The sequence below is a fragment of the Protopterus annectens genome, chromosome 14.part0 (assembly GCF_019279795.1).
Source record: "Protopterus annectens isolate FY-2018-M chromosome 14.part0, PAN1.0, whole genome shotgun sequence".
Classification (NCBI taxonomy): Eukaryota; Metazoa; Chordata; order Ceratodontiformes; family Protopteridae; genus Protopterus; species Protopterus annectens.
The window spans coordinates 1,163,397,863-1,163,412,765 of NC_056748.1; the positions used below are offsets into that span (position 1 = coordinate 1,163,397,863).

Here is a 14,903-nt window from a genome sequence, read left to right on the forward strand (position 1 = left end):
CTGAAAAATCAGTCAAATGGTAATCAATGTTTACAGGAAATCCATGTTTTGATTTTTCAAAATACAAAACACTACTCAATATTTTTGAAACAAGCTACTGCATCAAATTCGGTATGTACGGTACAAATTGAAATGTATGCAATCATCATTTGATAGAAATGCACAAATCTATCATCAGTATATTTGGACATCCAGTACTTCAGACACAATGGTAACATTGAACAAAAACTGTCTTAATGCAGAGCTTTGCAGAACATCTGACACTACACTTCTCTAACTGGAATAAAATCCGTGAACCTTAACTCCTTGGCATTTATACCATAACCATTTCTGAACCATTCATTAACAAATGGACTGATGTTCTACCTTATCATTGATTCAATAATTATACAGTGGGGGATACAGTAAAAAGCTTTAGATAAGTTTATATACAAAGCACCAAACCCAACCTCTTTGCCTGCAGGCTCATTTATGGGTTTGTAAAATTAGCTAATTTGTTAAAGTAGATCTTTTCTTGGTAAAGCCATAATGGGTAGGACCAAGAATTGAATCAATACTACCGTCTTTATGCAAAACTGACAGTACACATCTTTGAAAACATTTACCCCACAATGACAACAGGATAAGATGGAGTTAATTATTGACTAGATTGTATACCCCATCTTTCTGAATTGGCGCATTTACTAATTATCAAGTGTTTGACAGAATACTATTTGCTAATAACATATTAAACAATAATGTCAGAAGTGAAACTGAGAAAACTTCTACATTAACAATAAAACTTTCCAGGCATGTAGTTTGGGTCACAGAGATATTTTTATTGACCTTCTTTGGACAAATATAGTTGCTTTTATTAAATATCAATTGTACAACTTGATGTTCCTTAATATGTGAAACTATGCTTGACAAATAGTTATTAAATGCAGTCATTATAAACAAGTCACACAAAAAAAATGAAACTCCCAGTGTGCCATCTGTTTGCCACAGTGGAGACACTTATTAACTTTCTGTGACATAGGTTCATAGGTGTGTACTAGGCTAACAGCCCTGGAGCCTATATAAGCCTAGTCGACGAAGATTCCCTGGCATCATGCTGCTCACAGTTAGTTCCCAGTCCCCCTGACAAGCAAGGCCACTGAAGTGATCCCCAAGGTGAACTTTCTATCGCCCATCCCCTTGTCAAGATTTCTCTTAAAGAGGGACAGTGAAGTGCTTTGCTTGACGGGAATGGGAAGTTTGTTCCAGAGTATGGGAAGTCTCTGGGTTAGAAACCTGTCCCTCCAGCATGTTCTGTTCATTGTGTTAATGAGGTTTAGGTCCCTGGAATGTGTGGCATGGAGGAATTGGGATTTCTTTAGTTGTAGCATATCTAGCAGCTCTGGGTCAGACATGGCTTTGTAGGTCAAGCACAGATCGCCTCTTAAGTAGGCGATGAGAGAGAGTATAGCTGGAGTTTTTTCAGTCTGTCCATATAGGGCATGGTCTAAGGCCTAAGATCCTCTTAGGTATTTCTGTGGCCTTTCCAGTTGCTGCAGGTGTCTAGTAAGGGATATATCAAATGGGGCATTGTATTCTATAATAGGCCTAATGAGGGATGAGTAGAGAGGGATTATGACCTCTTTCTTCCTGGATGAGAAACTTTTTGTAATGAGATTTGCCACATAGAAGGACTTTATGACTACAGTGGCAATGTGGTTATCAAAGGAGAGATTGCAGTCAACCTGTGTCCCCAGGTCTCTTATCATACCTTCAGTGTTTAGTGGATTACCGCCTATGTGGTAGTTCATGGGCACTAAATTTTTCCCAAAGGGAATGACAATGCACTTTTTGGCATTGAGCTTAACGCCATGGTTCTGGCACCAGTTATTGGTGTCAGTGAGGCCTTTTTGTAGAATGTCTACATCAGTTGGAGAATCAATAATGGCTCCCAGTTTGCAATCATCTGTGAACTTGGTCAACCAGAGTCCATTTGTGTTGGCCTGAACTTCAGAGAAGTAGATGCCAAACAAGAGAGGACCTAGGACTGATCCCTGTGGGACACCACTTGTAACTGGTCAGTAGTCCGACTTGGAGTCTGCTACTTTCACAGTGTGGGTTCTATTAGTGAGCCAGTTTGGCAACCCATCTTATGACATAGGGGTTTATGCATAGCTTGGTGACTATCTATGATTCCTGAATGAGGGATGGTGTCGAAGGCCTTGGCGAAATCTAGGTAGTCTGTGTGAACTACCTTACCGTCATCCACAGATTTGGTGACATACTGGAAGAAGTCTATCAGGTTGAGCAAGAATGATCTACCTTTCACAAACCCAAACTGCGTGGGGTCCACAGTCGGAGAGTCCCTATGTCCTTATTTATAAGGTCCATGAAGATGCACTGCATAGCCTTACATATCAGACTCATCAGGCTAATGGGGTGGTAGTTCCCACGGTCTGTAGTCGCTCCCCCTTTGTGGAGTGGGATGACCGTAGCAGTACGCCATTCAGTAGGAACAAAACCAGAAATTAAGCTGTAATTGAACAGGGTTGTGCAGGTGTGGTGCCAGTTCACTTTATAATTAATGTAGAACACAGTCAGGGATATCATCAGGTCCCATGGAAGCTGCATTCTTGGCTTTGGACAGTGTGTTTTTTACCTGTGTAGCCGTGATAAGAGAGACTTGGCATTCCTCAGGTATTGTGATAGGCTCTTTAGGGAGTGAAAGGGTGGGGGGTAAATTTCACACTAAACCTGCCGGCCAATATGTTGCCATTATCATGGCCTCCTACCACACACATTACTTTACCCCACCACCACGGCAAACTGATTCCACTACCACTTCCACTAAACCTAACCATTCCCCTTGATCACCATATAACCTCTCCTCCACCCTACCACCCTCCTTGTCTACCTAAATATACTACCTATAAAGCTCAACCCCACTCATCCCGGAGACCAGACAAAATATTCCACAAACTAAACAAGCCTCATCTACACCTACTACAAAAACTCTCATGTTGCGGTGACATTCACCCAAATCCAGGACCCAAAAATTGTAACGGCACAAATTCAACAAACCCTAATCCTCTATATGCAAAACCTACCTCATCCCTTCTTCTAAACATAAATGTAAGGAGCATACTCAACAAAACACAGGACTTCCATTCCCTACTAGCCATATACAAACCTGATATCGTAGTACTAACAGAAACTTGGCTTAAGCCTGAACATCAGGACAACAAAATAACTGTCTCCGGCTACAACATAATATGCAAAGATAGGTCAGGAAAAAAGGGAGGGGGTGTAGCCATACTTTTCCAAAGCCACCTCTCTCTGGAACAATTTGATTGCAACTCCCAAGAAGTCCAAGACATTGAATTAATTCTAGCCAGACTAAAACGTAACCCCACTAAACAAATAATTACTGCAGGAGGTTGTATCCCACCAGGCAATAACACTAGCATACTAAAAAATCTACTTAACTGGTTGGCATTATCCCTTCCACAAGAAACCATACTGTTAAGTGACTAACATTGACTGGTCTGAATGCACCAGCCAAAATCCTTCTTCCTATATTAACCTTCATGGGTTTACCCAAATTATAGCTACCCCCACAAGAATAGATAAAACCTCCAAACGACAGTCAATTGTGGACTGGATACTATTATCTGGCTCACCAATCAGGCTGTCTCTCCCAGACAATCTTATTCTGAGATTTTCTGCCACACCAGAGAAGCTGGAAGGAACAGACTATATTAATTTTATAAAAGCACAAATAAGTAACTAGACTGGTATTTCACACCAGGGTTTGTTAACTGAAAGGGAACATCATGTGTATGCGCCAAACCTAGCAATAAGAAAGTAACCTAGACTTTTAATAGTGAACATGCAATTCTACTAGCAGAAAGAGATGATTCTGACAAAACTGTGGTAGAAAGACAAAGTACTAAAAGCAGGAAACAGCAGAGTGCTTGTGGAAAATTACTCACTGTAAACCAAGCAGGAGGAGTAAATTCATTCCACTAATCAGGGAATTTTGAGAAGCAGGCAGGAGATTCAAGCTGCTGTATCCAGTTATTTTCAGAATATTCTTTCCTTGAGGGACAAAACCATTTTTGATGCAGAACATGTTAAGGAGAAAAAACAAAAGTTTGTCTGACAAAAAGTGACTTATGAAGCAGAAGGAGATTCTCCTCCTTGTTCTTCTGGTAAATAAAGCCCATAGAGAGAGAGTGACAGAGAGACACTGTGCCAGTGATACATTTTCCAATATTTTAAAGGAAAATACTTGAGAGACAGAGAAAAAGCACAAGAGTGGCAAAGAAAGAATAGGGAGTATGTTGAAAATGAAGCAGAGACTGGAAAAGGGGGAGACAGAGATCAAGTGGAAAGCCAGCAACTCAGAAACTGACAAATAACTGTGGGATTATAAAGCATTACATTTGTGAAATATGACAGCACACGAAAACACGGAAATATTAGACTTTTTTTACTTTGTTAAACTTATAGGGGACTCCAATTCGTGTCATTAATGTCTGGAAGAACGTTTAGAAGAGGGGAAGTGGATGGAAACAGTTAACTGTAAGTAAAACAAAATTTTGTTCTAAGTATTTTTATAAATTTTCAAATCTACTAGGGATACTAATGTACGCAGATGCACCTGTTTTTCTCCTCCTTTTCCTTCTCCTTGTTCAGGTGTAAAAAATGTAGGCACTGCAATGTGAAAAAGAAACGTCTGGCCAAAGAGCATTATACAAGAAAAATGGACGTGCTTTTTCATACTTCTGCATAGGGAAATGACTCAATTAAGGCCCCCTGGCTTGATCTAGTAACAAGTTTTAAGGTGAAGCAAATAAATAAAAAAGAACACTGAATATAACAAAACGTTTTCTTCTAGCAAATAAATGAGTGCTTGTATAGACAACAGTGTATCTGGTTCTCATGTCTCCATGAAGACAATCTGATAAGAAGCAATAAAAACAAAATGCTTCTTTCTTTCAGTGGCTAGGAGATCATGTTTTCTGAAAGTTTTCAGGTGTTTTCCCAATCTGGGAGGAATAAAGATAAAACAAAAACAGACAGCATTTAGTAGAACCACAGTCTGTACCATATGCTTTAGCATGGATAACCTCACTTATAGGTTAATTACAAGTCTATCAGCATGGCTCTCAGTCTGTGACAACTGCTCATATTAGGAGGGTTAAACTTCAATATTTGAATATGTACATCATTTTGAATATATTACGTTAAATGTCTTAGGGGTGTTCTGGGGGTGTGTTTATTCTTTTGTTTGAGGGCTTTTACTAAAACAAAAAAAGGTTTTGTAAAATGTGACATAGTAGGTTCAAATGGATAGGACAACATCAACCTGCCACACACTAGTATAAGCATGTAACACAAAAGCAGGAACTAGACATTAAAAAAAGCTGGTACACACAACAGGTGGCAATAACTTCTTAACATAATGGCAACACTTTTTATATTACCTTTAAGTGTAAATCATCTCATAGACACACAAAAAAGAAAGAGTAGTGAACTATATTAAAAAAATGTAGAGTGCAAATAGTGATGTTACAGGAGACACATTTGGGAAGAACTGAGCATGTGAATTTGATAAAGGTTTTTCAGAATGGTTATTCAGCAGAACATCTGGGACAAAGGAAAATGGGAGTACTTATATTAATTGCAAGAGGAGCTCCTACAGTAATAGAAGAGGATTAAAAAGATAACAATGATAGACATGTAGTACTAAGGGGTTACTCACAAAGAAGGTGGCGGATTACACTGGATGTATTTATATTCCACCTAAAACTGCTACAACGGAGCTTAAGAAATTTGCGGGAGAAATAATCAGCTTGATCTGAAGCACTGAGGATGTATCTGGGCGGCCCAAAAGGGAAAATATAACTAGACAGGGTACATGTTTGAAGAAATTTATGAAGATATTTGGCATGGAAGATGTGAATTCAGTAGTAGGAGTTCAGACTGAATTTACAAATTATTCCCTAAGATACAAAAACTGGGCTAGGCTAGACAGAACTTTATTTCACATGAACATGTGCACTTAACTGCAAGTACTGATATACTTCCAATAACTATTTCAGATCACACGCTAATAATGACAAAAATAAAAACGCAGGATAATGAAATAAAAATGAAATACTGGCACTTTCCCACCTTAAGGAATGGGTAGTGGAAATTATTCTGTAGTTATTAGAAAAGATAGAAATTTCTTCTGTAATATATAGTTAGGGAGTGGGATACAATTAAAGGAGTTTAAAATAGGTTGGAAATAAAAGAAATTGAGATGTGGGTGAGAAATAAGAATTATTTAGTGGGACTGTCAAAGGTTAAAGTATTTCAGAATAGGGAGAAACTCACAGAACAAGAGGAGCAACTGCAGAATGTTAAACAGAAAATATGGGATTACTCCAATAATGTGCAGAAGTTTAGAAAGACTGCTGTTAAGGAAATGTTTTTGATAACTCCAGAGAACAAAAACTTTTATCATGACTCAGGCAACAGATAGTAGAAAGCTTAGGGAGCCTATAACCAGGAACATAAGAGAACCCTCTAGATATACTGGAAATATTTTAGAAATTTTATTAAAATCTACATAAAGCAGAGAAATATGGGACTCAAGAAAAGGTACAAATGGAAATGTTTATGGAAGAATTAAATATGCCAAGGTTGAGGCTCAATTACTAACAGGATAGGAGCATGCGAGTTAAAAAATGGTGATGTATAACCAATCTACAGTAAAGTACACCAGGAAAATATGATATTCCTGTGGAAGTTTGGAAACTAGCATGGAAAAAGTGATAAAGATCTGAAAGGGTTTGTTTAACAGCATTTTAAGAGAAAGAAAAGCACCAACATCTTGGAAGAAAGTGCTGGTGGGTGCAACAGCTAGAGAGTGAAAAGACCCATCAGATCCAACTTTATATATGCCCATTTCAATTCTAAGCCATGATTATAAAGTGTTTATGAATATAACGACTAAAAGAATGGCTAAGGTGATGCCAAAAATTGATATATATGGCTCAACGTGGTTTTGCGGAGGGGAGACAAACACTAAGAACAATGATGATCCAGAGGGAAGCAAAATGTATAAAAATATCACTGTTGTTGGTGGGTCTTGATGGTGAGAGAGCATTCGACAGAGTAAGCTGGGATTTTATGAGAAGGGCAATGGAAGCATTTGTATTCCCTGATAAAATTATAAGGTTGATTAAGAGGATATATGAAGGATTGGAGAAGAAAATTAAAGTGGTTGGGTTCCTGTCTGATAATTTCTGTTTGAGTAGAGGAACCAAGCAGGGGTGTCCTCTTTCCCCTTTGTTATATGAATTACATTTAGAACCACTGGCAAATAAAATAAAGGACTCAGAAATTTAAGGACATAATTGGTACCGTAGTCAAAGCTGGCTTTTACTTGCAGGTAATATTATTTTATACGTGACAAAACCAGAAAATGACATCTCAGTGTTATGGAACAATATGAGACAGTTTCAGGTCTTTCAGGAGAAAAAAATGAATGAAGCTAAAATAAAGGCAATAGCTGCAAATTATGCCCCCACACAGAACTGGTTCAGCAATATCCATATTTATGAAGACCTAATAAAATTAAGTAATTAGGAGTATGGACTGAAATGGAGTCTGTTGTGGCAGTTAAGGATGTGTAGGAAGAGATTAAACAAAAGATAATACAAAAACTGAGAAACTAGAACTGCTGTAACATAGATACAGATAGCAAGAAACAAGTAGAATCAGAGGAGCTTAGAAAGGATGGAAAGAGAAATTGAACAAGCAATTCACAAAGAAACAATGGGGTATATGACTCCAAAATATGCAACAAAGTCTAGAAAATTTTGTACCTTTGCTTGGAAGTGTTTACATTGGTATTTTTTTACCCCAAGTAGACTCCAAATGTTTTTCTTCAGGTAGATAGTAAATGGTGGTGGTGTGATGGAGGAAGAGGTAACTGGAAACATTTTCTGGGAGTGTAATCAGTTGTCAGACTTAAAAAAAATCCTCGCAGACTACTCTATCAGGAAATACTGGGTCAGCAAATTGGTAAAACTAAGAAAATGATTTTTCTGAGCTACGATACAGAATCAGAATTGCCAAGACATAGTAAGGCCGTGCTGAGTCTAATTAAGGAGGTGCCAAAAAAAATAATTACTAGAAAATGGAAATCAAAGACTAAACCAACTGTATTAGAAGTGACTATAGTAAAAGAGAGAAAACAACTGGAAATGAAAACTGTAGAAAAGGGTAGGAGCAAATTACAGAGAAAAAAACGGAAACTGTTGGAACAACACAAAGAATAACGTTTTGGAGGAGTGAATGAGGTTTAAAAGAAGGTAGGATTTGAATGCGCTATGTAATTTTGTTTATTTATTTTAACATTTGTTTATCGGGAAAGTCCGACTTTGAACGAACCAATTTTCAGCGAAGGCCTAGGGAGAAACTCTCCAGATGCTTGTCTTTGTAATGTGGGAGGAAACCAGAGCACCTGGAGGAAATCCACACAAACGCAGGGAGGACATGCAGACTTCACAAAGAAGGTATCCCAGCTGAAAATCAAACCAGATTACCTCTTGCTGTGAGGCAACAATGCAAACCGCTGCACCATCCATGTTTGACTGACAATGACTGCATAGACTATAATCTTTGCAACTAAAAATGTCAATTTGGCTTGTTTTCATAAATGTATGATTGCTTATAAGTGATCATTTAATAAAAGATGTTTCTTGTTTAAAAAAAAAATCTTTATGGCGTTTCATGCTTTCACTCCCACATCACTTAAATCAATATCCCCACCCATGACCACCACAGAACATTAGACAACAACTCCAAAACAAACAATGCTAACTCTATAGGTCCAGGCAACATACCAGACAGTTTTCTTGTTATTATGATGCTCTGTACTGATGAATCCCTTGTACGCTTATTTAACCTTAGCCTCCCACTGACAGTGTTCCTGAAGCATGGAGAACAGCTGCCATGCCCCCTTCCCCCCCCACTGGTGGCCCAGTCACTGGCTCTGGGATCTAGAGGCCAATTAGTTTCAGCAGTTTGACACATAAGTAAATGGAATATTGGAAAGAACATCGTATGAAAAGGCCTGGGAAAGTATCAGAGCTGCAGGCATCAACAAGGGACATGGGCCTGACTTGTCAAGGTGGTGATGGCAATCCTCATTTTTGAGTGTACAGAATCATTCATTCGCAAAGACAGAGCACATGCAACTCTAGTGGCGACATGGGTGCCTGCATCTGCCACAAGAAGGTCAAGTTAAGGTCTAAGCAGAAATGTCCTCATTGCTCACACATACAGATATTAGCCAAGGCACAGACTCCTCCATTGCTGCAATAATTATGTCCCCCTCCCTCTGGTCAGCTTTTACTTCCATGTCAGTGACTTTCTGTGTGGTGGTGGACACAAATGACAAAAAACAGCTTGATGTTATTTGTGCATGGAGGGGGGAAATGAAAGAGACAAAAATGATGAACAGATAGGCTTTACAAACATATCTGCTTAACTACTCTGGAAGCAGATGCTCATTAAATGTGTAAACTTTAACACATATTAATCCTTCACTTACACTTGCCTTATGGGAACGAACACTAGCTTCCTCTCAGCCTTCCTTTGGCTCTTATCACCAGTTACCAGGTATGGAGCACTGTAAGTGTAACCTTGTTCTCTCATGGACTAGGCAGCTCTAAAAGCATCTATCAATTTCTGCTCCACTGTTTTTTTTTAACTAAGATTATATTTAATTCATACTGTTTTTCATAATTACATCTATGATATGCTGCAGGTGATGTGTCTGATATTCTAACTTGTTCTGCTTTCTAGTTTTTACAGCCCATTTTATTTTAAATGATCACCAACTACCTCGGACCCTAGGAGAAAGAGAGCATAACATGGGTGCCAACAGCCCACTGTACAGCTGCTGAGATGTTGCTGGTTCAGTCAAAATGTGAATAGCTAAAAATATACATAATAATAACAATAAAGTGATTCGAGCATTGTTACACAATTTTAGTGTTGTACAGTACTCACCTCAGTGAAAGATCCTTTCCCTTTTGTTTCAACAAATATTGACTTTACTTCTTCTATTCGTTTGGAAAGGGAAGTATCCTGTTTAAACACAGTTCAGAGAACATAATTATAAGAAATAGTCAACAACATACGAGAAAAAAATGTAGCAAAGTCTCAAAAGCTTAGGAAAGTTGGAAGATTTAGTAAAAAAACGTAAACATTACAATAATTTACCTTCCAAAACACCTAAATGTGAAAACAAAATATAAAAATTATTTCACTAAACAACTCTCATCTAAACTTGCTCTTGATGGTGATAAACACCCTAATCCTTGACCTTTTTTACACACTTGCAGCTCTGCCACCTCGGCTACCCTTACTACCCCTCTTCCATTCAACCAAGGTAATAGTCCATGTCTGATCAACTTAAATCTTAGGAGAATCTACATAAACTACCCGACTTACATGCCTCATGCACTCATGACATACTAATAGCCACAGTAACCAGTTACTAAAGACCAGAAATTCTCCCCTCAGGCTATACTCCAGTTCCAGTAGGCAATATGTGACAATAGTTGACAGATGATTCACAATAAAAATGTTCACGAATCCACCAGGTAGCAGAAATACTTTTAATAAACAGCAATAAAAAACGAGTTGAGCGCTTTCATCTAAAAATAATAGACTTCATCAGAACACTTGGCTACAATGAATGGTGGCTTATATACTCTTACACATGCCTGCAATAAAGTAATTAAAATCAATTGGCTGCAAATATTTTAACTCTTGACGTGCTACCACTGGAAATTTGACTAATGCATGCTTACTTTAAAGTTTATAAGATACTGTTGTAGATTTTAACATAAGTTAATTCTACATAACAATTTTTTTAAAAATTCCTAATAGTATGGTCATATAATATAAACAATCTACAGAACTATTGTGAAACTAATGCTACATTACTGTCAACTTGTAGTTATGAGGACCATGACAATTGAAAAGGTTATCTGTGTAATGAGTACTAAATCTGTTATTATACACCCAGAGGGATATGAAATACAATAATATAACTTAACAATATATAATATAAAAAATTACAATATAAAGTGCATAGTGCTTTGTGCAAAAAAGATGACATATAAGTGATACATATTAAAATGACATATATTAAATACATGCTTGTTGAATAAACAACATGAAATATTAAAATTGATGGACTTTTTTACTTTTAAGTACATCTATATTCTCCTGTCATCCAACATAGGTTTTATAGATATGTAATCGTTTAATCCCGGAGAGACAGTGGCATTTAATTTGACTTGCCACCATACCTCCCTTTCGCCTATTTTTTTCTTTAAATTACCCCCTCTAGTGTTGACATAGACAATTTCTAAAATACCAAATAAAAATCTATCACAAATATTACTATCCTTCAAATGTTTGCACAAGGCATTTTTTTCATCTCCCTTTCTAATACAATAATAGTGGTCATAGATCCTATTACGGAGGCATCTCTCAGTTTTGCCTACGTAATAAGAATTGCATTTGGTACAAGTTGCCAGGTATATTAACCCTGATGTTCTACAATTTCCTTTCTTAAAGTTTATACTTGTATAATTTGTATCCTGTAATGTTATTGAGGGTCTGAGATCAATGTATGTGCACTGATTGCAATTTCCACACTTAGTAGTACCCTTAATACCATCTCGTATTACTACTTTGTCATTTTCCTTCGAATTCCATCTTTAAATTGCTTGCATTACTATACACAAATCTTGGTCTTTCCCCATAATGTTTAAAATATTCATGTCTGCACTGAAAATGTTCCAGTGTTTTTCCATAATAGCCTTGATGTCATTGGAATTATGCCCAAATTGGAGTATACATGCCCCTCTATATTCATTCTCTGTGTTCTGGTTCCCATTTGTCTGCACTGTACAGACCTCCTCATTTAAGCCTAAAATAGCCTGATATCTAGTATTTCTATTACTCAAGACATACTGTTTTAATTCAGTAATTAGACTATCGGGGTACCCTCTCACTCTGAACATATTTCCTATCAAATTTAGTTCAGTTTGCAAGTCTAATATTTCAGAGGTCATTCTTGCTGCTCTTATAAATTGGCCTTTTACTATACTTTTTTTCTGTTTATATGAATGACAACTCTGATAATGGAGATATGAGTTACTGAATGTATTCTTCCTGTATATTTTGGACGTAAATCTATTATTGTTTATGTGGATCTCCGTGTCAAGATACGATATGGATGTCTTGCTTGAATTGATGGTAAATTGCAGGTATTCACACCTGCTATTTAAGTATGTGATAAATTCTGATAATTTGTCAAGACTCCCTTTCCATATCAAAAACAAATCGTCCAAAAATCTGGTGTATAAATCTATATATTTGTACCAGTCACTATTTAAGATATATTCTTTCTCCCAATCCAGTAAAAATAAATTGGCAAATATGGGGGCGCAAGCCGCCCCCATAGCTACCCCTTTACATTGTCTATGGTACTCCCCTTCAAAATATACATAATTGTATTTTAATACAATGTCTGTAAATTCCATGATTAAATCTTTTCTGGCAAGGTCAACCACTCCTAAAGCGTCAATACTGTTACTGAATCTACGTAGGCCTTCTTCGATGGGTATGCAAGAGAACAAGTCTACCACATCGATAGTCACCATAATAATTCCAGATTTACACAAATTAGGTGTCAATCTTCTTAGGAAATCCCACGAATCCTTCAGTAGGTGTTGGACCTTGTTATAACTGGATTTTAACCATTTGTCCACTACCTTGCCAAATACAAAAGTTTTAGATTTGTTCCCTGATATAATTGGCCGAAAAGGGGGGTCTAGAACATTTTTGTGCACTTTGGGAATACCTACGATGGTGGCTATTATTATTATGGAATTATTATGGTGACTATCGATGTGGTAGACTTGTTCTCTTGCATACCCATCGAAGAAGGCCTACGTAGATTCAGTAACAGTATTGACGCTTTAGGAGTGGTTGACCTTGCCAGAAAAGATTTAATCATGGAATTTACAGACATTGTATTAAAATATAATTATGTATATTTTGAAGGGGAGTACCATAGACAATGTAAAGGGGTAGCTATGGGGGCGGCTTGCGCCCCCATATTTGCCAATTTATTTTTACTGGATTGGGAGAAAGAATACATCTTAAACAGTGACTGGTGCAAATATATAGATTTATACACCAGATTTTTGGACGATTTGTTTTTGATATGGAAAGGGAGTCTTGACAAATTATCAGAATTTATCACATACTTAAATAGCAGGTGTGAATACCTGCAATTTACCATCAATTCAAGCAAGACATCCATATCGTATCTTGACACGGAGATCCACATAAACAATAATAGATTTACGTCCAAAATATACAGGAAGAATACATTCAGTAACTCATATCTCCATTATCAGAGTTGTCATTCATATAAACAGAAAAAAAGTATAGTAAAAGGCCAATTTATAAGAGCAGCAAGAATGACCTCTGAAATATTAGACTTGCAAACTGAACTAAATTTGATAGGAAATATGTTCAGAGTGAGAGGGTACCCCGATAGTCTAATTACTGAATTAAAACAGTATGTCTTGAGTAATAGAAATACTAGATATCAGGCTATTTTAGGCTTAAATGAGGAGGTCTGTACAGTGCAGACAAATGGGAACCAGAACACAGAGAATGAATATAGAGGGGCATGTATACTCCAATTTGGGCATAATTCCAATGACATCAAGGCTATTATGGAAAAACACTGGAACATTTTCAGTGCAGACATGAATATTTTAAACATTATGGGGGAAAGACCAAGATTTGTGTATAGTAATGCAAGCAATTTAAAGATGGAATTCGGAAGGAAAAATGACAAAGTAGTAATACGAGATGGTATTAAGGGTACTACTAAGTGTGGAAATTGCAATCAGTGCACATACATTGATCTCAGACCCTCAATAACATTACAGGATACAAATTATACAAGTATAAACTTTAAGAAAGGAAATTGTAGAACATCAGGGTTAATATACCTGGCAACTTGTACCAAATGCAATTCTTATTACGTAGGCAAAACTGAGAGATGCCTCCGTAATAGGATCTATGACCACTATTATTGTATTAGAAAGGGAGATGAAAAAAATGCCTTGTGCAAACATTTGAAGGATAGTAATATTTGTGATAGATTTTTATTTGGTATTTTAGAAATTGTCTATGTCAACACTAGAGGGGGTAATTTAAAGAAAAAAATAGGCGAAAGGGAGGTATGGTGGCAAGTCAAATTAAATGCCACTGTCTCTCCGGGATTAAACGATTACATATCTATAAAACCTATGTTGGATGACAGGAGAATATAGATGTACTTAAAAGTAAAAAAGTCCATCAATTTTAATATTTCATGTTGTTTATTCAACAAGCATGTATTTAATATATGTCATTTTAATATGTATCACTTATATGTCATCTTTTTTGCACAAAGCACTATGCACTTTATATTGTAATTTTTTATATTATATATGGTTAAGTTATATTATTGTATTTCATATCCCTCTGGGTGTATAATAACAGATTTAGTACTCATTACACAGATAACCTTTTCAATTGTCATGGTCCTCATAACTACAAGTTGACAGTAATGTAGCATTAGTTTCACAATAGTTCTGTAGATTGTTTATATTATATGACCATACTATTAGAAATTTTTAAAAAAATTGTTATGTAGAATTAACTTATGTTAAAATCTACAACAGTATCTTATAAACTTTAAAGTAAGCATGCATTAGTCAAATTTCCAGTGGTAGCACGTCAAGAGTTAAAATATTTGCAGCCAATTGATTTTAATTACT

At 36.6% G+C, this 14,903-nt stretch overlaps 1 protein-coding gene across 1 annotated transcript in view; it reads right to left on the reverse strand.

The window, feature by feature from the left end:
* Nucleotides 1-14,903, reverse strand: part of RTEL1 (regulator of telomere elongation helicase 1) — a gene marked incomplete in the record, with an annotated part of 4,697,248 nt that overhangs the window by 2,297,824 nt on the left and 2,384,521 nt on the right. Inside the window, 1 exon segment of the mRNA XM_044056976.1 lies at nucleotides 10,051-10,128. Within this exon segment, the coding sequence (XP_043912911.1) occupies nucleotides 10,051-10,128 (78 nt within the window).